This window comes from Kryptolebias marmoratus, linkage group LG1 (genome assembly GCF_001649575.2).
Source record: "Kryptolebias marmoratus isolate JLee-2015 linkage group LG1, ASM164957v2, whole genome shotgun sequence".
Lineage (NCBI taxonomy): Eukaryota > Metazoa > Chordata > Actinopteri > Cyprinodontiformes > Rivulidae > Kryptolebias > Kryptolebias marmoratus.
This window is the reverse complement of record NC_051430.1, coordinates 17,883,546-17,907,126: the sequence shown is the minus strand read 5'-3', so window position 1 is coordinate 17,907,126 and position 23,581 is coordinate 17,883,546. Positions and strand designations below refer to the sequence as shown.

Genomic DNA, 23,581 nt, shown 5'->3' with positions numbered 1-23,581 from the left:
ATCTTTATAATGACAATTTTGTTAATATTTCAGGATTTAAATATGTAGTGAGCAGATTTTCAGTTTATATATTTTTTACTTTTGTATTTAGGAGATTTATATATATATACCCACTGTGGGTCATGAAACAATTGATTTCTGATCATAAATGAATAAACGTTGTATAATAGTTATTGATGTTGTTTGTATTGTATTTATGCCCTTGTTTAAAAGGGTCATTAGCAAAGTTTGCACACTCAAACCGGAAATATTTTGGGTCACGAGCTTCTTCCATTGTTATTTGATGGACCGGAAGCTGAAAAGTTTGGGAACCGTTTCATGTCGTATGAGGATTGCTTGTTTAAAAAAATGGCACAACGCATATACAATTTTTGCAACTTTTCGTTTACTTTTATTACTATTTTTATGATAACACATTTTCCTCGATTAAAATGTTACATAAAAGAGTCCTTGTACTCTAGCTCACGCGGTAAAATGTAAATATCCAAATATCCACTGTATTTGTTGTCTTGTTTTCAGCTCTTAAAATTCTGAGCTTTTGCGGAGTCCTTGAACGCAGCGCAGTCCGGTTGGCTAAGAGTGGGCGGAGCTTCAGAGGTGAATGAGACGTTCTCGGACAACACTTGAATCTGAGCTCTCCGTGTCAAAAAAACAACCTATTCACGCCCATGTGAAGCTGCCACTTGAACAGCAATGACGCGTTGACGTTAGGTTTCTCCTCGTGTTTTTTTTTAGGCTTCCCAGGTCCGCTGTGGATCAGCACTAGGATGGACTCGGCTCCAGGATAACGCTAATCATGTCTCCTGGTGTTTTCCTGTCACTTTTGCTGCCGTTGCTGTGCAGCCAACGGGCCGCCGCGAGCAACCAGACGGGCGTCAGATTCTCCGGAACCTCTTCGACCATGATGTCCGTAAACAACAACGATGATCAGGTCGGTGAGGCTGTTTGATAGCATACTAATACACATTCAGCCTTAGCGTGAGAATCGTTAGCGTTACATACCTGCAGTTAGGGGTTTATTGTGCTCAGCTGTCACGCGATTAATCAGGTGAATTAAACCTGTTTAATCTGTCCAAACTAGTTTCTGTCACCATCCAACCTGGCAGATGTCACTTATACACAGACAGTGTGTGCTTTACCCTCCAAGATTTTGATATAATGGCAGACAGTTTTATATGAAGACAATGCATTTGGTAAAATGTATCAATAAGGTTAAATTGACCTTTATTCTGGGTCCCGAATTACTTAAACCTATTGGTCTCAGGTGCATTGTGCTTAGATGTTGTGGAAATTTAATCCTTGAAGTCTAAACATATCAGTATCCACGGCCAGCTATTTATAGATTGTCATCTGGTTGAGGATATAAACCAGCAAGATAATGTTCTTCAGACTGATGTTCTCTCTTGTTCCTTTGTTAATTCTAGTCTTTTTGGTGTCTAATGTTTAAGATTAAGATTTAATCCAGCAATATTCTAATTGATAATCATGAAAGTGATACACCATATTGCCAAACGTATTCGCCTGTCTTCCTTCACACATAGGGTTTATTATGATGTTGTCCCACCCTTTGCAGCTGTAACAGCTTTAACTCTTCTAGAGAGGTTTTCCACAGGTTTAGGAGTGTTTATGGGGATGTTTGACCATTCTTCCAGAAGCTCATTTGTGAGGTCAGACACCGATGTTGGACAGAAGGCCTGGCTCACAGTCTCTGCTCTAATTCATCCCAAAGGTGTTCTGTCAGGTTGAGGTCAGGACTCTCTGCAGGCCAGTCAAGTTCTTCCACACCAAACTCTCTCATCCATGTCTTTATGGACCTTGCTTTGTGCACTGGTGCACAGTCATGTTGGAACAGGAAGGAGCTGTCCCCAAACTGTTCCCACAACGTTTGGAGCATAAAATTGTCCAAAATGTCTTTGTTTGCTGAAGCATTAAGAGTTCCTTTTACTGTAGCTAAGCAGCCGAGCTCAGCTCCCGAAAAACAAGCCCACACCATAATCCTCCCTCCACCAAACTTTACACTTGGCACAATGCAGTCAGACAAGAACTGTTCTCCTGGCAGCAGCCAAATCCAGACTCGTCCATCAGATTGTCAGACAGAGAAGCGTGACCTGTCCCTCCAGAGGACACGTCTCCACTGCTGTAGAGTCCAGTGGCGGCGTGCTTTACTCCACTGAATCCGATGCTTTGTGTTGCACTTGGTGATGGAAGGCTGAGCTCCTGAGAAATGTTTGTAGAAGCAGTTTGCCTGCCTAGCTGCTTGATTTTATACACCTGGGGCCACGGAAGGGATTGGAACACCTGAATTTAATAATTTGGATGTATTAGTGAATACTTTTGGTAAAATTATGTATGCAGTAATAAAAAAAATACATTTGATGTATTGCAATACAGAATGATATATGGAAATAAAATATTGATATTAACATATATTTAATATTCATGATGTTGTATTTAATTACAGTGGATGTGAGGCTTTTTAGTATAGTTTACATTTCATCTGGCTGCGTTTTCCACCCCTTATTGTTGGATATTTAGTGCAATTACTTTGCCTGAAAAGCATCATTAGATCAAAACTTTAACCTCCTGAGAGCCTGCCTCCTCATATGAGAACATTGCATTGAAAAAATGTACACCAAACAAAGGCTTGGGTCTCAGGAGGTAAAACAATTCAGATGGATTTCATTTTTTTAAATTAAAATTTCTATTGATAAGATTGTCATGTTATCATCTATTTTACGTAAGGTAATCATGCTGTGAAAATCTGATTTTAACCATGTGACTGCAGTCTGTTTAACATCTTTGATGAGATTAGGCCATTGTAGAAATCTGGAAAAAAAAATCTCAGATTACAAAACGACAACAAAAAAAAAAGTCATGCAGATGCAACAGGATTTTCATTTTCACAATAAGCTCACGTGTTCCATGTCGTCAATAAGGTGTTGTCTGATCAAAGCAGTACAACAGTTTCTAGTAAAAGTACTGCAGATTTGTCATGTGTATTTTGTGTTGTACTTTGAATTTAAGAAGCTTCAACAGAAAAATCTTTATCTTAATGTTGGTAAATCATTATAACGAAACGAGAAGAGACAAGGCCCTTTCTGCTTTTACTCTGTTGTTCGGACACCAACAGGTTGTTGGATTTTTTTTTTCTTGTATGTGCAGTGTGACAGTGTGATGAAGTACAACGCCACAGATCGCTGTGCATTTGTTAAGAAGACACCCGACTGTGAGATGGAGGACGGCTTCATCAACTACCTGGACCTGGCCTTCTGCTTGTTACAGCCCAACCTGACTCCTCTTACCATCACTCTCTGTGTAAGGCCTGCACGCCAGCCTGGTTTTCTGTGAAACCAAGAGATAAAACGGCACAAAGAAAACACGCAAATCGGCACCACATAAAGAGGAAGTTGATGTAACTGTAGGAGAAGCAGGAATGTTCAGTCATTTAAAATCTAAGCACTTTGAGTCGCCTTGTGCTGAAAAGTGCTATATAAATAAATGTACCTACCTACCTAAAATGAAACCTCTCATTTCACTTTGTATTAGTGATTTCACTGGGATGTTTGAGCTTCCCCAGTTTGCATCATAACCAAACTCATTTAAGGAACTTCTCATGTGAAAACACTAAAAATGAAACTGCACAGGCAAAACCTAAGGAAAAAAAAGTGTTGCTTTTTTATGGAGAGTTAGCTCTGCAGATTGGGAACGAAGGGAGCAGTGGGGTGAATCGAAGTCGAGTTAAATATTTGTTCATTTAGTGTGTCATTAAAGCGATGAGCTCACTTTGTGTTTCCACAGATCGTCTGGCTCTTTTTTCTGTTTGTCATTCTCGGACTCACTGCTTCGAAGTTGTAAGTTTCTCTCATGATAACCCCCTTTCCCCTCTCTAAAAGTGTGAAAGAACACATGCTGGCTTCACACGCATACACGCACAAGCTCTCAGAGCATTGTCAGCTTAACAGTCACATGAAGACGAGTCACATGACCAGAGAGAGTTTTTATTGCTTGGGTTTTATCAAAGGAAGCACAGTTACTTCTGCTTTTTCCCCCTTACCCTTTAATTTTTGCTTTACACAAGATTCCACTACTTTAGCAGAAAAGTAGAGAAACTTCTGTAAGTTTTAATGTTTTATGGTCAATCTGTTTTTTTTCCTCACCCAGTTTTTGTCCCAACCTGTCAGCCATCTCCTCCAGTCTCCACCTCACCCACAACGTGGCTGTATCCTTTCTCTGAGCTCTTCAAAGATCTCTTTTCAGCTTCCGTCTGTGCTGTTAAATAATATATATATATGTGTGTGTGTTTTTGCATGATCTTATTTCCTTAACTGCTGTCCATGCTGAGGGCGTGACCTTTCTCGCTCTGGGTAACGGAGCTCCTGACATCTTCAGTGCCATGGCGGCGTTCTCCCGCCCGCACACAGCTGGCCTGGCTGTCGGAGCCTTATTCGGTACGTAGCGAGACTCTTCCTCTTTCTCACGTGCATTCAGAAATAAATAAACGAAACACCGTTTAAATATAACCTGAGAACCCACTGTCGGTGTCCCTGCAGGTGCTGGCATATTTGTCACCACAGTCGTCGCAGGAGGCGTCTCTCTGGTCAAACCTTTCGCTGTGGCCTCCCGTCCGTTTCTGCGGGACGTCACCTTCTACATGGCTGCAGTGTTTTGGACTTTCGTTATGCTCTTCAGAGGGACTACGACGCTGGGAGAAATACTGGGTACACATGAACACACACTCCGGGAGAGTATTTTACATCAGTTTTTATTGGAGACGTTTGATCTGTCGACAAAGAAATTCTTCAGGTAACATCTGTCACGGTTTGCCGATAGTTCCCGTGTAGATTGGACAGAAACCAGCTTCCTCTGTGACCTGTCACCCACTGTCAGCAGTTTAGTACCTCTCTGTTTGTTTGTAATCCAGTTATCAGGCTATTTAAAGACCTGTCTAAAGATTTGGGTTGAATTTAGTGAAAAGTTGCAACAAGAGTAAGGAAGAAGATCGAATAGCTTCTATAATAATCACATTTCACAGCATAAATAACGTAATGCTATTTTATATTGGTGTGTGTAGTTTTACACAAACTAGTCTTCAGGAATCCCAAAACTATAACTTTCAACAAAAGCTAAAGCTTTCTTGTTGCTTGTTGTTCAACTTCTAATATCCCAGACTGGAATCTGAAGTATTTTCTGTCTTAAACCAACATGTGAGCGTGGCTCAAGGAGTCACCCGGCCACAACATATCGACTGTGTAAAACTACAAAAGATTTTTTACTGAGACGCCAACACCAAACGTGCTCTTTTAAAAAATACTTTACATATTTCTAGATGCATGTTGCAAAAACAGATGTCGTTTCCCAAGTTAAACTCTTATAGATTAAAATATTTACTGGTATTAACTAAAGAAATGCTTGGAATCTGGATGAAAGTTTTTGGTAATAGATTCAAAGTTTTATCATTTGAGTGATGAAAAAAAGATTTGCACACTCTGACCATCTGTATGTTTATTTTTTTGAATATTCTTGGGTTGTTGGCCACTCTAAAGTTTTTATACTTAAAAACCTTACAAGAATAAACTTGTAGATTAAATCATAATGCACAGAAAAACAAATGCCTAAAATGTCCAAAAACAAAAAGATGGAAATTAATGAAATGAGTTTGTGCTCTTGAGAATTAACGTTCATCATCTCTGCATATTAAACTGCACCATCGATGTTTATCGGTTTTACTCCGAAGTCTGACTGCTTTGTTTCTCTGTTGCAGGTTATCTGGCTCTGTATGGGGTTTACGTTGCGACCGTTATCGTCAGTGCTTACATCTACAATCGACGAAAAAACTTTGTGAACACGGACACCGATAGTGTTCCACATATTCCAGGTTAGACTTTCATACTGAGATCCTCGCGTGAACTGATAACTAACCAGTTTCTCACAGTTATTTATTCATATCTTTTCTCTTTGAAGCAGAGTTTAATTCGTCTGACTCCTCTGATGACGACGACATCGCTTCCTCCTTGACAGACGGGTTGATCCAGCATGAGTACGGTGGGAATTCAGCTCAGTTTTATGGAGTACCGTTTGAGCTAACGTGTGCCAGTGTTCTGCAGACTTGGAACCATGACGTGTGTTTGTTCCGCACAGAGTACAGGCCGCTTATGCCTTACTCCGAGTCCACGAGTCAGATCCTGCTGAGCTCCTTGAATCCGGTGGACAACAGGAAGTGGAGGAGGAAATCAAGGAACTGGAAAGCCTTTAAAGTTCTTAAGGTGCGCACGAACCTGCTCGGTGGAGCGATATGACGCAATCCTCTTCAAACTGTGGCTGTCATGTATGTCTATCAGACGCCTCTGGAGGTGCTGCTGCTGCTCTGCGTCCCCGTGGTGGACCCTGACAAAGAAGACAAAAACTGGAGGCGCCCGTTAAACTCCCTCCATCTAATCACTGCTCCCCTGGTGTCTGTGTTCCTCTTCCAGTCAGGGGAATGTAAGCACATCATCCAACGTTCAAACAATCTAAGAAGAAATATGTGATCTACTAATTGTGCTACTTTTTGCCTCCTGACTTGTGTTCAGATGCTAATAAAATGATCCAGGGTCAGTTTCCTGTCTGGCTGCTGATCCTGCTGCTGGGTCTGTTCCTGGCTGCGATTGTTTTCTGCACAACCACCAATGACTGTCCCCCCAAATATCACCCGGTGAGTGTTTTTCTTTTCTTTTTCTTTTTTTAATTAAACAGAAACAGATAATACCCCAACTGTGCAGGGGACCATCCATTTTAAGTGACTTGAGTTGAGTAAATAGGTATAACTCTCACTAGTGTACTTTTTTAGTCTACGATTTAACCATTTATTGATGATTCTAACCAAATAGAGGATTGCCAAGATTAGAAGAATCCCCTTTTCTATTCCCTGCAAGTTTGACTGGAAAGCATTTAGTTGTTAGGTCATTCAGTTTACTGCAAGCATGGCTACATATTTTATGTATTTTGCATAAATAATTTATCTTTACAGTTAATCTTTCTTATCGTTGCTACTGTAGGTCTGCAGCGTTTTAATCAGGCTGTGATAGTGAATTTGTTTTGCCGTGTCACAATTTCCACTCAGGTTTTTGCACTTTTGGGCTTTGTGGTGAGCGCAGTGTTGATCAGTGCAGCAGCCTCAGAAGTGGTCAGCCTTCTGCACATGCTCGGTGTGGTGCTGAGCCTCAGCAACACCGTCCTGGGCCTGACTCTTTTGGCCTGGGGCAACAGCATTGGAGGTAACTGAGAATCAAAGGTCTGATTCTCTCCAGCGACTACGTAAAAATACTCACACTGTGACATTTCTCTTCTTCCAGACTGCTTCTCTGACATCACCATTGCCCGTCAGGGCTACCCACGGATGGCTATATCTGCCTGCTTTGGAGGAATCATTTTCAGTATCCTTATTTTCATGTCTGAGCAAAAACTCAGCTTGTCAGCGCTGTAGACGACCTTGACTGTAGTTCTTTCAGACATGCTGTTCGGCGTGGGGCTGGGATGTCTGAGGCAGATGATTGAAACAAAATCTGGTGTGCAGGTAATTTTCGCCTCCAACTCCCTGATAAAGCATCGTTACAAAATTGTTTTGGATTGTATTATAATGACGGATGTTTGCGTTTTGTTTTCCTCCTCAGTTTGAATTGGAGGGGCTGTTGACGTGGATCCTTGCAGGATCTCTGGGTTTGTCCTTGGTTCTGTCTTTTGTCATCATTCCCCTGAACCGGTTCCACCTGAATCGGAAATATGGGATCTTTCTCCTAATCTTCTATGCCGTCTTCCTTGTCATCGCTCTTCTCACTGAGTTTGGCATAATCCACAAATGACCTGACACCAGGACCTCCAGCCAGTCTGAAGAATAAAATCTCACTCTTTGGATGAAGAAATGAACACTCGAGTGCTGAAGAATATCATCTTCTGCACCTCTTATTGCACTGTTCAAACATGCTTTAATGATGTATTTTATCACTGCCTGCAGCCATCCTACAGTCTGCTCGTAAAACCAAGTGTCAATGAGAAGCAGTTTTCTGCTCAGGGAGAACTGAAACAACCACACTGTGCCTTTTACTTTACTCAGCTTGTTTCTGTCATGGGAGCTGGGACAACAAATAATGTAGAAATGTAATTTTAAAAAAATGTGAATATACTGTAAATCAAAAATGTTTGACTTTAAACAAAGCTGCTTTTGAGAACTTGGGAAGAAGTTTTTCTTTTCTCTTTTTCTTATTTTAGATGTCTGAGCAGTTTTATAATACAGAAACCACAAAGTCACGCATTCGACTATTAGAATAGTTTATTAAAATCTCTTCCTTGAAGTTCATTACAGAAAGAGAGTTATATAAAATACGTGGAGTTTGCTGAGACTGTTAGGAGAAACTTTTTTGTAGGGCTGAGCTAAAAGGGGTGTTTATTCTGTTAATACTGGTCAGATAAGCTGTTAAACTAAGGCATCAGGTTTAAATACATAATTTACAATAGAATACATGAGCCCTACAGTATTGTAAGTACACATGAGACTGGTAGTAGAGGCTTTCTGTTAGCTTGTGCTGCAATCCTTCAAAAGGTCCAACAGCAGGTGACATTCAACACTGCCGCCTGGCTCCAGGATGGAGTCCGCACAAACTCCTTTCCCTCCTCCTCCTCCAGAGGACTGGAAGTGCTGATGTTTCTTGAGATGATCCATCTTACAGTACAGATGTTAGTTAATGCTGTGCTCTGTTTGTGAGTTCAGCTGTGGCTCTGAGAAGGGATACGAGTCAGAGCCGGGACTTTCGACGATTGGTCTCAGGCTCTGTTCAAGTTCTTGAGACAGGTTTTTGTTTGAATACTCTGCGTACCACTCCTGGGGGCGGGGGGTGAGAAAAACAAGATGTGTATTGAAATGAAGAGGGAAAAAAAAAAAGTCACAATAGTCCAACAGTTGTTTTTGATAGGAAACAACTTCTTCAGTTTCTCACCTGTATCTCTTCCTCATACATTTTCATACTGAGGTCACTCTTTGTCCTTGACCTGCGACCGAGGTACATCAGAGACGTGTGCTGTCCATGGCACAGGAAAGAGAGATTATTAACACAGTTTGTTTGCAAAGCAGAGGAGGACAAGTTCACAGCGTTATGTTCTTACCCCACTCCTGTCCATGGACTGTAGGACTCCTACAAGTGAGCTGATGGAGGACAGCCCCGGGGACATCTGCTTGTACAGCTCAAGAGTGGCCAGAGCTTCATCTCGCCTCACTTCTACTTCGAACACGATCCCGTTCTCATCTGCAGCACATTCAGATGTGTTACACAGGCTGCGACTGCTGGGAGTTCACGTCTATGCTCGACCATCAAGGCAAGAAGCAATGCAAATTACTCGACACAAGCTCTCACGTACCCCCCGGGTTATCCACCGTTTCCCGGTTCTTGCGGCTGTAGTTCATGCGGAACACAAACGCATCCAGAATAAAAGCCACAATGATGGTCATCACCACCTGGTAACAGACACACATGCTTGGTCATGTTCATGCATAATAAATCTTCTTAATCTAGAATTAAAGTTACAAACAGCCTCACCATGGTAACAATGTAAAACGTCATGAAGTACAAACGACTCCAGTGACTCGTCATGGACGTCACTCCTTCCTGATGGCAGAGAAAAGGCAGCGGTCAGACAGAGACACCCACTGATCATCAGTGAAACTGCTGCAAATGAACCTCACCATGGTGATGTACCAGTTGTTGACCACAGTCAGCTCAAACAGCGTCACTGGAGTAAAGATGAAAGGTTGTTTGTTTTTTTTAAATAAGACAAGTTTATACACCCAACATGAGCATCTCCTTTAAAATTAATAAAGAAACAATAAAAGCATAATCAACTCGTTGAGACATGAAAAGTAATGTCCAAACAACATTCTGTTCCTCGTTCCTTTATTCCTTTTCTTCAACCTGGAAGTTTTCCAGACTTCAGAAATCAAAGGTTTTGCTGCTAAGTTGTCTTTTGTGTCGACACAACACTGATTCATTGCTTATGTTGGATGCCTTTTTTTATGTTTAAGTAGATTTTTGTTACACAATAAAAAAAAAAAAAAATCCACATTCCTCTGAAAACTGTCAGCTACAAGAACAGGATTGAAAATGAGTGAAAAAGCAACAAATGTAAAAAACCAAAACTGTCTCTCTGAAGCAAAACGGAGTTGTGAAATTTAAGATATAAAGTACATTAAAGTTAATTAGTAACATTTAGGACTGCAATGTCCCAAAAACTGGTCCAAACAAAATACAAATGTTGCACTGGTGAAGTATGACGCAGAACTAGAAAGTTTCAGACTAAAGTAGCATCAACACTGTACAAGATAATATGCAGTAAAAAAAGGGACTTGTGCAAAATGACCGTGCAGGATGAGGAACTTGGTCGGTTCAAATGGAAAACTTTAAGCATCAGTAGAGCTCAAATACTGGTATAAAACAGTCTTATTGTAGTGGGGTAGAAGACGCCTCTAAATACCTAGAATTGAGGGGTAACTCAAGACTTTTGCACAGTATAGAAAGTATTATAAGCCTTATCCTCTTAAAGAAAATTACCGAAGCTGCTGAGAATGTTGTTGAAGTTATTGAGATAATAGTAGCCTTCTACCAGGATGGTTTTGTTGCCTTCAGTGATGTTGATCTGTCTGTAGGAGTTTGCCACTGTGCTGGTGCTAAGAAGAAAAAACAATGCAAAGAATGTGGATTAACGTTAACAAACAAGGAGATGTGAGGAAAGTTTAGTCTAAGTGACTCACTTGCAGCAGTTGGGGGAAACTACATCGGCGAAGAACTCCATACCCACGATGGCAAAGGAGTAATAAAAGATGATTAACGTCAGCCCCAGACTTGCCATCCTGGGGAAGAGCTCGAACATGGTGTCCAACACGTTACGGTACCTCTGCTTTATCTTAAATAACCTGCGAGAGCCAAAACACAGACGGTTGAAAGAGCAAAACAAAATGTGACGGGCCGTCCGTGAATGTGTCCTCTCGATTTTAAAAGCACGAGGAAAGCGCACCGGAGGAGCTGGAGGGGTCGGAGGACTACAATGAAGTAGAAAGGCTCCATATTGAATGCGAGAGCAATCAGGCCGAGGAAGGCGAACACAGTCACTGAGAAATCAAACCTGGACCAACAGAAACAAAGTGAAGATTACAGACAAACACGCAGAATCACGGTTCAGGATATTTTCCAACACAGACCCTGAATACACAGATGTACATGTTTGTTTTGGTTTCATTCTTTATTAAAAGGGAGGTATTACTCACAGATTCCACCCGGATCGGAAATAAGCAATCGGCCCCAAACCGGATATTTTCAATAACACTTCTACACCGTAAACTAAAAAAGACAGAGGCAGAGTTGGTCCCAGTAAAAATAAAGAAATGTAACTTAAAATTGAGAATATTATCATTTTTCTGTGTGAGGAATAATGCAGCCCTCTACTCACTCGTCAGGAAAACAATGTAACTCCAGGGAACAAATTCAGACCAGGAATATCCCCCTGCATGACCAGAGGAGGGTCAGAGATCAGTGTTTGACACATCTCCTCGAGTGTGTGTGTGTGTTAATGGGAGAGATCTTACTGTCCAGTGTGTATGTCTCCACAAGGATCCACACACCGTTGATGGCCACGACCACATCTGCAGTCACAACGAAATGTTAAAGAGACCTGAAATGAGCGATTCCTGTGAGAAAAGCTGAGGGAACATTAATGAAACTCACACATGGCGTACTGGAAAGCTTTTGACTTCACAAGCAGGTGGATGCCTGTTGAATAGAAGAGCGTTCAGAAATAAATTAGGGCACAAGAAACTGACAATGTCTTGTGCCTTTTTATAAACAGTGAAAAAGGTTTAAACTGAAAGCAAAAATAGCTTGTAAACAAAACAGACAAGAAAAGCTGCTGTTAAATTTTTCAGAGAAATATTATTAAATAGATACGAGATATTGTTATAGACATTATTTTGAAAACAATGCAGAAAGCACATCCATTAAAGGTCATCTCAGCTCTCATGCAAACAAGTCAATCTTTTTGGGATTTGAACCTTGTTTCTACATGGAAAAGTGACTGAGAGGAAAAAAAAGAAAAGTAATGATGATAATAAACCGTTTGTGAAAATGAGCTTGCAGTTATCCCACTCTGACTTACGAGAGAATTCTGATTTGTGCAATAAGCAGAAGAGACTAAATAAAAAAAGAGAACTTGCCCTTAAATATGAGGAAGGCTGTGTGTGGAAGCTCATCAAACCAGTGCTCCCCGCTTCGTCGGGCCTAATCAACACACATTTACAGTACATGTATGTGACAGTCTGCTACAGGGACACAACTTAAAAATACTGCAAAACACTGCAACACAAATGTAGAAATGATTACCTTCCATTTAAGGCCAATAACCTCATAAAACTTATAAAAGTCCTGAAGACTGAAACAGAACAAACTCCTAATCAGTTGGAACGAATGCAAACATGATGCATTTAAAAAGGCAAAAGGATTTTTACTTTACAGAACCTGTCAGACACTCACCTGAGCATTTGAGCTCCTGACGTGTTCAGAGCTTTGTAAGTGAGGAAGCGGTCTCTCGCCGACATTCGTGGTCTGTAAAAACGCATCAGACCATCAAACTGTTTTAGAGACATGCCCATCGGCCTCTGGCGAGAAAACGACAGCAACACGGTTACATGTGAGAACCGCAGCCCTAATGTTGAAAATTAAACCTCGCAGGAGGCGAAAGGCAGCGACAAGACGCATACCTGTCGGCTAACTAACAGCTGAAAGGCATGGTCGATTGCAGAGCGTTTGTGCAGCAGGAGAGATTTAAACTTCATCTTCTCAACATCGTTGAACGTGTCAAACACCACCGCCAGGAGCTGGAGGGGAACATGACAGTGCAGCAGTACTTCTAATAAACTCACGTCTATTTAAAGAAATATCTTAGAAGCGGTGAGAAGTAAATGATCTGTACCAGGTTCATGATAAAATAGAGCTCTATGGAGAGGTAAACTATGAAGAAAACACAAGACCAGCGGTTCTTGGAGTATGCTGGCATCATCACATCAGGGAAACTGCAAGAGAGAGATGCAGGAGATTAATGAGTCACACACACCCCCACACACACACAAACAAAAAACTGAGTAAAAGCAGGAATGTCTGGTTGAAAGGCATGCGTGTAAAAATAACTCAACAGTACCATACGTGCAGACAGTATTCTTACTTTGCTGTGGTCAGCAGCACAAACAGGCTGACGAGGCTGTTCTCCAGGCTGTTGAAGTACTGCGGTGAGAGGACACGGGTTTAAAGAAGGACATCTAACCAAACAGAAAGGTGGCACAGGACGAAGAACCACACAAGCCTCCTTCTACACTTACATAAGATACACAAATGATTATCAGGCAGACTAAAGACTCAACATACCGGGTCGGCTGTGTTTGTGGAGAACAGGCAGAAACCTGAAGCAGACCAAACACACAAAGTTACAGCGTTAAAAAAAAAAAAAAAGATGGTACTAATCAAACAGCATTTACCACATTCTTACCCAAGATCGCAAATATAACCATGAAGAAAAGCAGCAGCAGGAGAATGTCAATAAAAGACGGGAGGGACTGGAAGATCTGACGCAAGTTCCTGATTGGATGAAAGACATTTTGTTAATTACTGCTTCCAGCAGGAATAAAATAAGAATAAAATACACAGAATAAAATAATTATCAGTGCCATTAAACATAATGTAGAAAGGATTTTGCAGATCCAATAAATAATATCAGTATATTCTTCAAGTCAAGCTTCAGACATTTATAGAAGCCACTGAAACACCCTATGGTTCATCAAATCATTTAATATGCCCAACTGTAAAATACTAATTCATAGACAGCTGCACCAGAGACCATTTAAAACTGTGCAATACATTTACCAAATATTTAAAAGCTAAATTAAAGTGATCAAATATAATTTAAGGACTTAAATATAACTGTAACTTCTGTTTTTGAGGCCCTGACTTTGACTTGACTGCATGATTTTGTCAAGTATCTGTACTGTATACGTTTAGATCATCGTGCACCTGCGCACAGCGCCACAGTATCTACAGTCCACCAGGAATATCGGTCTGAGAGCTCTGGTCACTCGAACGTGAGACGTTTGCCTGATCAGAACCACGATGGCCTCCACAAACTGCATCAGCAACACACATGTCTGTGCGGGGAGAAGAGAGAAAAATTAGCAAAATACTTTAACTAAAAGCCTTACTCCAGACAAAGATAAGAAGCAGAGTTTGTCTTGAAGAAATGGTGCAAAGATTGGCGCTCTGTGGCTACTCTGCAACTATTCCTTACCCCACCAAAAAGTGCCATTTACCTTCACCATTGTCCTCTTGTGCCGGATGAAAGTGTGGAAGCCTAACCATCGCAGTTTCATGCAGAGTTCAAAAGCCACCGTCAGCAAAGCCAGCAGTTCCAGAGTGGCGTGAATCTGCAGAATACAAATAGTTTCTGGTGATAACTGCAAACTATAATCCCACAGCATGCTCACTAACTGCAGTAAATTCATGATAAAACACATTTCTAAAGATTTATCTTTAAATCTTTCTTGGTTATTCAAACGATGATCCAGTGGGGTAGAAGGAAAAGCGTGAACTGAGTTTCACACCGTTTGGTAAACACGTTCAGAATGCCACGTCTACGAACTTCTTTCCAGTGGAGCCACCTTTTCAGACCGCCTCCCACAAACTTTGAAAGATGTTCAAGAAGCGGGCGGCAACGGTTTTGCGCTGACTCACGTAGACGTCCAGGCGCAGCGAGGGAACGGCGGGCGCTTCGCACAGCGACAGCATCAACAGCAGCAGGCCCGTGAACAGCTCCATCATGTAGAACAGGTGGTTGTGGGCAAACAAGTACGCTGCGAGGGCTTTCGGGTTTCGAGGGTGAGTGAAGAACTTATCATTGTTCTCCCCTTCCTGTAAATTAAATTGAAACACGCATTTAAAAAATGTCCTTCCTGAGGCAGCAGCTAATTTTATTTCGAATGACCTTTTTACAGCCTTAAACGCTTCTTAACAATATAGAGCAGAAGGTATGAAAATTTCCTTTTGTGACCACGTGAATGAGTGTACACTCTAACCGTTTATGAATACCTGCAGGTATATGGCTGCCTCTTGGTAGTTCATCTCCCAGCTTTGCTTCAGTGAGACGTTTTGGTTTCTGTTGTTCTGTGGCCCAGGAGTTGAAACCACTGCATTGTTCACTATGTCATAATTACCCCCTCCATCTGAAATTAAAAAAAACAAACTTACATTAATCATTTATGCACTTCGATTAACAGAAACACACACACACACACACAGAGTTTGTGCCTACCAACGCAGTCTAGATCGAACTGTAAGGTATACGAGGAAATCACTGCTGGACTCTCGTTACAGCACTGATCGTCATGGAAACCAGCTGCCCGTCTGTGTAAAGTCTCCATTGATCTGTCTGGATTTGCTCTGTGTGCCTCAGCTGCGTGAAAGTATCAAGGTCCCCAGCATCCACGCCACAGCCACAAGTGTGTGTGTGTCTTTCACAGCAGACTGGTCCTGTTCCAGCATTTACACACATCTGGAGACAACGATAGCCAAACATCCCACTCAAGCCTGAGGGGAAACACCGGAAACACGAGTCACGAGTGTGGTCCAGATGAGATCCTCACAGATGCTGAAATGTCTTAGTGGTCAGAAGAACTCTGGAGACGTCAACATGCTCGGAAAGTTCAGTACTTCTTTAAAAAAAAAAAAATAAAAGCTGAGGAATACGGTCATTGTGATGAGAGCTGTAGCAACTAAACAACACCTGGACAGTAAAATAAGCCTTAACTGCACTGTGAACTTTGAAGTTCAGCGTGCAATTCTGTAAGAATTTGCACCGATGTTACATCGCCTTTAATGCTTCTTTCGTGCCACAGACAGGATGCAGACACGCCAGAAGAGGAATTAATCCAGCATTAAAACGGAAACTAACATAAAAAAAGTCACGTGAGGCACCAAAAATTCTAAAAATAAAAAAGAACAAGATAATGTAGAACACAATTCAGTGTTCAGTCTTCTGAAAGACACAAAAGCCTTGAACGGAGTCAAACGTTGATGCAATTAAGCTCTCATTAATCAGTCTAATTCTTCAAATATCAGTTCCTCCATGCATCTTTTGCAGATTTTACTCCTTTGCCAGTGCATCTGGTTGCTCATCCCACATACTGCATGTTATGGGTTCCACCCTCAGGCACACAACTCCATGCAATCAAACCTAATGTAGGTCATACGAGTCTCAGCGATGCAGCCACAGATGTTTGCAGTCCAACACGACGGCAGCAGACTGATGTTAAGATCAAAAGTCTCGCCCAGCAGCAGCCTGCCAGTAGTCCTGTTACAAGTCAGCTCTGTGCCACTGAAATCACCCGTTTGTTTGAGAACAATAACATGTTTGGAGCTCCGAGAGAACACGATGAGGTCAGGCTCGCAGAGACACAAACAGGCTCCATAGTCCTGACTCCCGGGGAGGAAAAAAAAAAACAACTAAATATAGTTTTGTGATCATAAAGTCAAAGTCCACGCTTTCATCCAGGGCATGTGACTCGTCATTCAGGTGAAAAAACGCCGCCTTTTTTCCCCGTCAGCGTCCAGATTCAAAGTTCCTCTCATTCCAGAAGGCTCCAACAGCAACCAACAACAAAAGTTTGACTCTTTCCACTTGCACGCCACTCCCACAAATGTCCTCGGAAAATTTAAAAAAAAAAAAAAAAGGATATTGCTCGTCTCTTCCTGTTCACCCCCGGATCTTGAGGGAGTGATTCAGTACACACAGCCTGCAGACACAACACACACAGACTGCCCATGTGCACCAGGAAAGGGGCTGAAGGGGGGGGCACGGTCTGCTGAACCAGCAGTTTCCCTCTCGGATGGATCCGTTTGTAGCTCGTATCTGAGCAAAACAAAAGTGGAGGGATCCCCAAACACACTGCACACGTGTGAGCCTACAGGTGCTGTGTCTTTTACAGCTGCATGACCTGGATGTGCGGAATATTTACAGCTGAGAGTCGACATCAGGTGGCTCGCGGCTGCATTCATGAAACTGTGGTAAGTTGGGCTTTATTTCCATCTCACGACATGTGATCCTGTATTTTCACACCTACGATATACGAAGACTAAAGGTTCTGCATCCAAAGCCTCACTAAAGTATGCGATTTGTGGTGGAAAGATAAATTTAGTAACATGTCTTCATTTGTTGAACAGAGTCCGTACCTTATCACATTCTGATGCCAGGTCATACCGCTCTTCTAACGATGCAGCTGTCCTTGTCCCTTTCTGATAAGCTTCTTTAACTCATATAAACATATTCTCTTACCACCTTAAGGCGGACATAGTCTGCTGCTGGAAACAGTCTCATCCCTAATACCTTCTGTTATAAATAAATATCAGTAAACTGATAAAAATCAACAAGCTGGGTCTTCCAGTCTCCCTTATTCTTTCCTCCATGAGGCAATTTACGTCAGCAAGTTTTACACAAGTGCAAAACTGCTGCTTAATCTGAAAGAAAGTGTCTTTTCTCCGAGCCTAACTAGCATATAATCTTTTTAACTGAATGTGCATGTTGTATTTTAGTGCGGTAGAGTTGGGTATAAACTTTACCCGGGCTGGATACATTCTTTCAATTGATCAAAAATGTTTCTTTGAAATAATACAGTTTTTGATAAGTGGTTCCAGTGACAGAAAGGACAAAAATGGTATTCTGAGAAGCTGACAGAAACTGAAGTTGTCAAACAACAGTAGTGGAGAAAATAAAAACCATAATGTTACGGAGCGGAGCGTTTAAATAAGGTTCAAACTTCTACTTCAGCCTAGTGTTGGAGTAAATGTGCACATTTACAGAAATAAATGCTCCGTATTTCAGCCTACATGCAGCTGACATAGAAACTTCACAGAAGTAGTATGTAGTACAAACTGTAAGTGGCAGTGCAGCGGGGACCTCTTCATAAGAATTAATTGTACTTCTTAAGGCAAAGACAAAAAGAGAGGAGACAGAACTGGAAGTGTCAGAGCTGAAGATGTTGAGGTTCTCCTTGGCAAGGAACAAGGATGGACAGGATTAGGAATGAGGTCATCAGAGGTGCAGCACAGGTTGAACGACTGGGAGATAAAGTTAGAGAGGACAGACTGAGATGGTTTGGACATGTGCAGAGGAGGGACAGAAGGATGTTAGAGACAAAGAGGACAGACTGAGATGGTTTGGACATGTGCAGAGGAGGGACAGTGGCTATATTGGTAGAAGGATGTTAGAGATGCAGCTGCCAGGAAAGAGACAAAGAGGAGACATATGGATGCAGTCAGAGAGGACATGGAGGTAGCTGGAGTGAGGACAGAGGAGGCCGAAAAGTAAAAGAAGGCTTGTGCGTGAAGAGGCTGCAGACTTACTTTGGTCTCCTCTCTCCGTCTCCTCGCTGAGCAGACCGCTGTTCGCCTCGTCCCACGTCAGGATGAGAGGCACATCGTCGTCGGACTCCATGCTTTCAAACCAAGAAACTCTAACCTGCTTCGAATTTCAGCTGGAGTTACTCCAATGTACACACTGGTTAAACAAGCTCACGGTTAGTTTTGCTAACACGAGAGGCGCGCATCTTTAGTGCAGTGGAAGGAGACTAAATCAGCAGCGTTTTAGCTAACAAACGAAGCTCTGTGCTGTGGCGACAGCCGACCACAGGGTCAAATGGTTTCAGTGAGATATCCAGTTAGCGCGTTTTAAGTTGTGCTAGGTGAACACAACTTTGTTTTTCCGGGTTTAGTCTTTGTCCTGTCGCGAAAGACATTTCTCTCGCCGACTTACAGTTTCGAAACTGTCCCTCAGAGGCTAACAAGCCGAGGCTGTCCGTCTGTGGCCATCACCAGAAGCAGCATCTGTCCGCTGAGTAACAACAGCTGCGTCTGGTTCTTAACGCGAAGAACGCCGAAATCTGTACATCTGGTTTGGTCCACACGGCTGACGGTTCAACGCTTTCATCGTTAGCTGCACCAGAGACGCCTGGGAAGATCCAAGAGATATAAAAACAAACTCGCGACACCGAATCAATTTACGGCAGCCTGGGGGATTTTCAAAATAAAAAACCGTAACCGCAGCGGTTTTAATTAAAATGGCTTTTTTGTTGTTCTTCTTCTTTTTTGGGTGAGGGTTGTATATCTAGTTAATTGACTGTAAACTGATATACAAGTAAGTGTGTAGTAGTAGTAGTAGTAGTAGTAGTAGTAGTAGTAGTAGTAGTAGTAGTAGTAGTATCGCTAGTAAAGAGTTCTAGTTGCTATGGCACCATGGGTTCTGTTTCACGGTATCATAGCAACGGAATAAACAATTACAATTTGAAGCGAGTCAGCAGGTAGGTCTTTTAGCTTAGTTTCACTTTTAAAACAATATTTTTTTTATGGGATTTGTAGATCACAAGTAAAATAAGGTGAGCCTTTGGACTCTTTTCGTGTAGATTAGGTTTGGAATAAAATGAGAAAATAAGAATTGTGAAGATTTGTAAATAAAACCCTATTGTTCAGGATGTTTGCTGTAAAACTACTTTCAGCAGTAGTAACTTGAAGTAATTCCATTCTGAGTCTCTTCCAATATTGTGGGGAAATTGTGACCCGTGCTTTCTTTACAGTGTTTTTGCAGCTCACTGCTCTGTAAGGCTTCACATGGTTGTTTCTGCCCACTCAAAGAAGAAATATTTTAGCAGAGAAAAGTGCAGTAGGGGACAGATGAGCACCAACCTTGCTCCTCCCTAGCTTTATTTTCCAAAAGGCAAGATGGCAAAAATCCCAAACTTTTGTTTTTAGGCCACATTGGTTTATATTTTGGAGAAACAGGTAAAAAAAAAAAAACAAAAAAAAAAAAACGAAGTGGAATGAACAAGCTTTTATTCTGGATCTAAATCAGATATTTAGTAACTACAAGAAACCCAGTCTACACATATACATTTTTGGAGTTTATAATTTCACAACTTTCTCGTTTACTTTCCTTTTTAGCAGTTCTGCCATCTTGTGACAGGATGTCTGCAGAGGAAGCAACAGCTGAAACTATTCAGTCAGAAGACGCATCTTTGTCACCACAGGAGAAGCTCTCTCCTGAGGCTGAGCGTATTTCAAGGGTTCTGGAAAACTGTATCCGTCAGGTAGAAATTGTAGCGTTTCTGCCTTCCGTCCTTCAGTTTGACAGCGAGTCTGGTGTTCTGGACCAGGACTTGAGCAGGGTCCTTCGAGCCCATCAGGACTCAGAAGAAAGATTGGAGAAGCTGGAAGGTCTCAAGCAACGGAGAGAGGCCAAAGAGGAAAAGAGGAAAAGGGTTCAACTCAAGGAAAACGTAAAGAACTCAGTCAGAGATGTGCTCAGGTTTTTCAGAAACCATCCAGATGTGCTTTTGGGCCTCAGAGTGGAACTTAATGTGGAAGTAGGGGAGAGCGAATCAATGTTAATCAGAACGCTCCAGATGTTTCACAGCCACGTGGTAGAAAATCTGCTTCCTGGTCTTGATGAATTCCCACGTGAGGTCCTCCAAAATCAACCATCTTCATCCTTTGTTCAAAGTTTGGGCTGTATGATGTCGCAGGAAGAAAATGTTAACGAAACTTTGAAGCAACTGGAAGAAAAATTGGAGCAACTGGAGAAAGAGGTGAGACACCAACCTGCAGGGCACCCCAGGAGCTTGGTTTGCTGTACTTTATCAGATAGAGCCGGAGACTTGCTCCCACCTGTCCCGTCTTTCTGTTATTTCTGCAGATTTTAAAGAAAGGCAGCGAGATAGAAAGTTTTCAGAGATATTTAAACAGGCCTGCTGAACAAAAACAGGAACGCCAACCTCTCCGAGAGCACCAGGATGAACTAAATATGATGGCATCAAGCTCAAAGCTGACCAGTTTGCACCAGGAAGTGGATCAGCTAAACGCTCAGCTCAACAGTTTGATGCTTGCAAACCGACAGGCGCAGAGGATTCTCCTGGAGGTCAATTTATATGAAGTGTCACATTTTGATTTTCACATCAGTAGTGAATTATGCTTGTGTTTACTCACAATATTTTTTTCTCTTTGACAGAAAAATGAAAATTTGGAGATGGAAATCGAAAGCTTATTTCAAACATTTGATAAGGACATTGAAAAAATCCAGGTACAAACTCAGTTATATTTAAAAATTTATAATAATAATAGCAAAGTGTCACTCCTTTATCACAATGTGAGGAGTCATTTTCTGAATATAAAAACATGTTGTATGCTCTATTGATTCCTTTTTTGGTCAAAACAAAGACTTGAAAACACAGAAATCTCACCACAGAAAACATTGAAGCAGGTTCTCTGGGTTCTGTTGTGTTTTACCACAACAGGAGCAGCAGTTTGACAGACTGTACTCTTTTTTTTTTACAGAGGTTGAAAAGATAGATTTTTAAAAAATGTATCCTGATGACATATCTCTCTCTTCTCATTCCTTCACCTCCGCCTGCTTCAGACTGAGTTGGAGGTGGTCGAAAACAAATATGAGAACGAGCAGGAGGAGGTGAGGAAGCTGCAGGGACCATTTTCTGTCCTGGAGGCGCAGTGCAGCCAGATCCAGGAGAGGCGGCGGCTGGCAGAGGAAAAGAGAAAAGAGGAGATCAGGGTGCTGGAGCTGAAGACCAAAGGTGCTGTCACCATTCAGGCCTGGTGGAGGGGCTACAGCGTGCGCAAGGCCTTGAAGAATAAGAGTAAAAGCAAGAAGGGCAAAAAGGGCAAAGGCAAGAAGAGGAAATAATGCCCTTACTTCTTTTACCTCTCTGGTTCTACATCGACACACTCTCTCTGAGGAGCAGGAATGTTTTGGGACGTTTAAAAGATCTACTTGATTGTTAAATCAGACCTTGACTTACATATATTGGTTTATTACCTTTACTGTTTTTGTGAAATTTCCAGTGTATCCAGCTTGTTAATTCAAAGTGCCATGATGCCTTCAGGTAAACAAGTTGGTTCAGGGCATGTCCATAAGGAGGCAGTGCTGCTCCTTTCTTCAGTTCAACCTTCTTACAGTTTATTCAGCTGGAACTGGGTCTAAATCATCATCTGCAGCATGTTTTGTGAATTTATCCACAGAAAATTAAAAGAAATTAATTGCAGTTTATTGTTAACAAGCAGCAAATGTCAAGTGATAGAGGGAGAGCCATCCTGATAGTCAGACAGTCATTAGGTTTATTAAGCTATAATTATACATTTTGTTCTTCCATTAAATACAACAGACCCATCAGCTCATGGAAATCAAGATGGGGTGTCATTATCCCGACTTTAACTGGTTTGTTATAAACTGTGTTCACTGCAGCCTCACATTTCTTTTCTTGGAAATATGATTTCCTGAAAAACCAGAAATTTCATTCTCTAATGCTTCTCTGCGTTTGCTAACTTTAGCAATTACCTTCTAAATTCTGCCATCAAAATAGGCTTTCATTTTTCATATTAACGATATTTCGGGATATTTAAAGAAACTTATTTATAGCACAACTCAGTAAATGGACAAGACTGATGAAAATCTGTACCTCGTTCATGATCTGATGTTTATGAGAACATTAACAGAAGCTCTCGCCTGACAGGAATCTGCATAATTTTATGTATTTCACTCTTGCTGTAGGATTGCCTTTTTGGATAATTGCATGAATGAGCAGATGGATGCGTTATACTCCATCAGTCACAAAGACCAATCTGCCCCACTAACTTTTTTTTAACTTGTGTTTTTAAATAATCTCAGTATTTTGCGCTCTCAACTTTTAATATAAGTTTAAAAATGTGTCGTTTATACAAAATTGGATACGTATATTTATGTAGCTGCACAACTTGAGTGCTTTCTTTAATAAATTTGCTAACTGAAACTTCACATTTTGTGAAATGATTCTTACTTCTGTGAGTATTTATATTCATTTTTTAAGTTCTGAGTTCTGAGTTTGAACTTTCATCTATAGATCACACATTGTCATCACACAATCCTGTTCACACAAACAAAATCATATTAAAATTAATTTTTCTGAATTTATATCTCAAGATTCATGTGTTTCTATTGGAATAAATGGCTGGTTTGAATGTGGCTGTCATAATTTGTGGTAAACAAAACCAATGACCTTAATATAATGAGGTAAATATATGTGAAATGTCAGTCGAGCAGAGGAAGAAGACAAAACAGTCTGTACAAAATAAAACAGGAAGTGAGGATTGTAAAAAGTAAACATAAAACAAAACTACAATCAGTCAAAAGAAAGCAAAAAACATGAACACAAGAGCTGAAATATTAAACCAGTGACCGACACATTTCTTTCATTTATTTATTTTTTAATAAGTTTTCTCAGAATAACCACTGAACCATTCTGCTAGATCAAGTAATAATATTTTGAAGACATTTATGGAATAAAAGCTTTTTTCTTACTCTCTGCTGATACACACACACACACCCACACGTGTGTGTGTGTGTGTGTAAACTGTAGCTACTCAGGGTTGAAGAGACGTGATCCGACAGTGAGGTTTGTTCCCTCTGACGGTGAACCCAGCTGGCAGGAGGTCAG

General features: G+C 41.3%; 3 protein-coding genes across 7 annotated transcripts; 2 read left to right on the top strand and 1 right to left on the bottom strand.

Annotated features, from left to right (window-relative positions):
- Positions 1-525: 525 nt before the first annotated feature.
- On the top strand, positions 526-8,204 carry slc8b1 (solute carrier family 8 member B1). 4 transcript variants are annotated; one of them, XM_025005424.2, is made up of 16 exons: positions 526-597; positions 736-931; positions 3,163-3,315; positions 3,799-3,851; positions 4,162-4,219; positions 4,337-4,448; positions 4,551-4,718; positions 5,762-5,875; positions 5,962-6,042; positions 6,139-6,263; positions 6,339-6,480; positions 6,570-6,691; positions 7,100-7,253; positions 7,332-7,412; positions 7,488-7,552; positions 7,650-8,204. In XM_025005424.2, the coding sequence occupies exons 2-16, from the start codon at positions 797-799 to the stop codon at positions 7,836-7,838; spliced, it is 1,752 nt and encodes a 583-aa protein (XP_024861192.1). In that variant the 5' UTR covers positions 526-597; positions 736-796; the 3' UTR covers positions 7,839-8,204. The 4 variants fall into 4 exon arrangements, with proteins under 4 accessions (XP_024861192.1, XP_017269363.1, XP_024861193.1 ...); XM_017413874.2 differs by lacking the exon at positions 526-597 and having other exon boundaries at positions 604-931; positions 4,343-4,448; XM_025005425.1 differs by lacking the exon at positions 526-597 and having other exon boundaries at positions 604-931; positions 5,965-6,042.
- An 86-nt stretch (positions 8,205-8,290) lies between these two features.
- Positions 8,291-19,097, bottom strand: tpcn1 (two pore segment channel 1). Of its 2 annotated transcripts, none has more exons than XM_017413873.3 (26): positions 18,453-19,097; positions 15,144-15,277; positions 14,790-14,966; positions 14,369-14,482; positions 14,076-14,206; positions 13,555-13,643; positions 13,434-13,468; positions 13,234-13,292; positions 12,985-13,084; positions 12,773-12,889; positions 12,546-12,670; positions 12,396-12,444; positions 12,230-12,293; positions 11,745-11,789; positions 11,606-11,662; positions 11,470-11,523; positions 11,288-11,360; positions 11,038-11,145; positions 10,775-10,936; positions 10,575-10,690; positions 9,713-9,759; positions 9,567-9,635; positions 9,388-9,484; positions 9,136-9,275; positions 8,970-9,050; positions 8,291-8,854 (listed from the first exon to the last, which is right to left on the bottom strand). In XM_017413873.3, the coding sequence occupies exons 1-26, from the start codon at positions 18,541-18,543 to the stop codon at positions 8,711-8,713; spliced, it is 2,478 nt and encodes an 825-aa protein (XP_017269362.1). In that variant the 5' UTR covers positions 18,544-19,097; the 3' UTR covers positions 8,291-8,710. The 2 variants fall into 2 exon arrangements, with proteins under 2 accessions (XP_017269362.1, XP_037832333.1); XM_037976405.1 differs by lacking the exon at positions 18,453-19,097 and adding an exon at positions 15,367-16,728 and having other exon boundaries at positions 8,711-8,854.
- iqcd (IQ motif containing D) lies at positions 16,849-22,902 on the top strand. Its single transcript, XM_017413876.3, has 5 exons — positions 16,849-17,117; positions 20,043-20,686; positions 20,794-21,015; positions 21,106-21,177; positions 21,514-22,902. The coding sequence occupies exons 2-5, from the start codon at positions 20,066-20,068 to the stop codon at positions 21,793-21,795; spliced, it is 1,197 nt and encodes a 398-aa protein (XP_017269365.1). The 5' UTR covers positions 16,849-17,117; positions 20,043-20,065; the 3' UTR covers positions 21,796-22,902.
- The last annotated feature ends 679 nt before the right edge of the window (positions 22,903-23,581 follow it).

Coding starts and splice junctions, on each gene's coding strand:
- tpcn1 (XM_037976405.1), bottom strand. CDS start 15,475: ATGGAGACTTTACACAGACGGGCAGCTGGTTTCCATGACGATCAGTGC. Junction 12,890..12,984: donor TCTATTTTATCATGAACCTG/GTACAGATCATT, acceptor GTTCCCCTCCAG/CTCCTGGCGGTGGTGTTTGA. Junction 11,663..11,744: donor AGCTTTCCAGTACGCCATGT/GTGAGTTTCATT, acceptor TTGTGACTGCAG/ATGTGGTCGTGGCCATCAAC.
- slc8b1 (XM_025005424.2), top strand. CDS start 797: ATGTCTCCTGGTGTTTTCCTGTCACTTTTGCTGCCGTTGCTGTGCAGC. Junction 3,852..4,161: donor GGACTCACTGCTTCGAAGTT/GTAAGTTTCTCT, acceptor TTCCTCACCCAG/TTTTTGTCCCAACCTGTCAG. Junction 6,043..6,138: donor GTTGATCCAGCATGAGTACG/GTGGGAATTCAG, acceptor TGTTCCGCACAG/AGTACAGGCCGCTTATGCCT.
- iqcd (XM_017413876.3), top strand. CDS start 20,066: ATGTCTGCAGAGGAAGCAACAGCTGAAACTATTCAGTCAGAAGACGCA. Junction 20,687..20,793: donor TGGAGCAACTGGAGAAAGAG/GTGAGACACCAA, acceptor TTATTTCTGCAG/ATTTTAAAGAAAGGCAGCGA. Junction 21,016..21,105: donor CGCAGAGGATTCTCCTGGAG/GTCAATTTATAT, acceptor TCTCTTTGACAG/AAAAATGAAAATTTGGAGAT.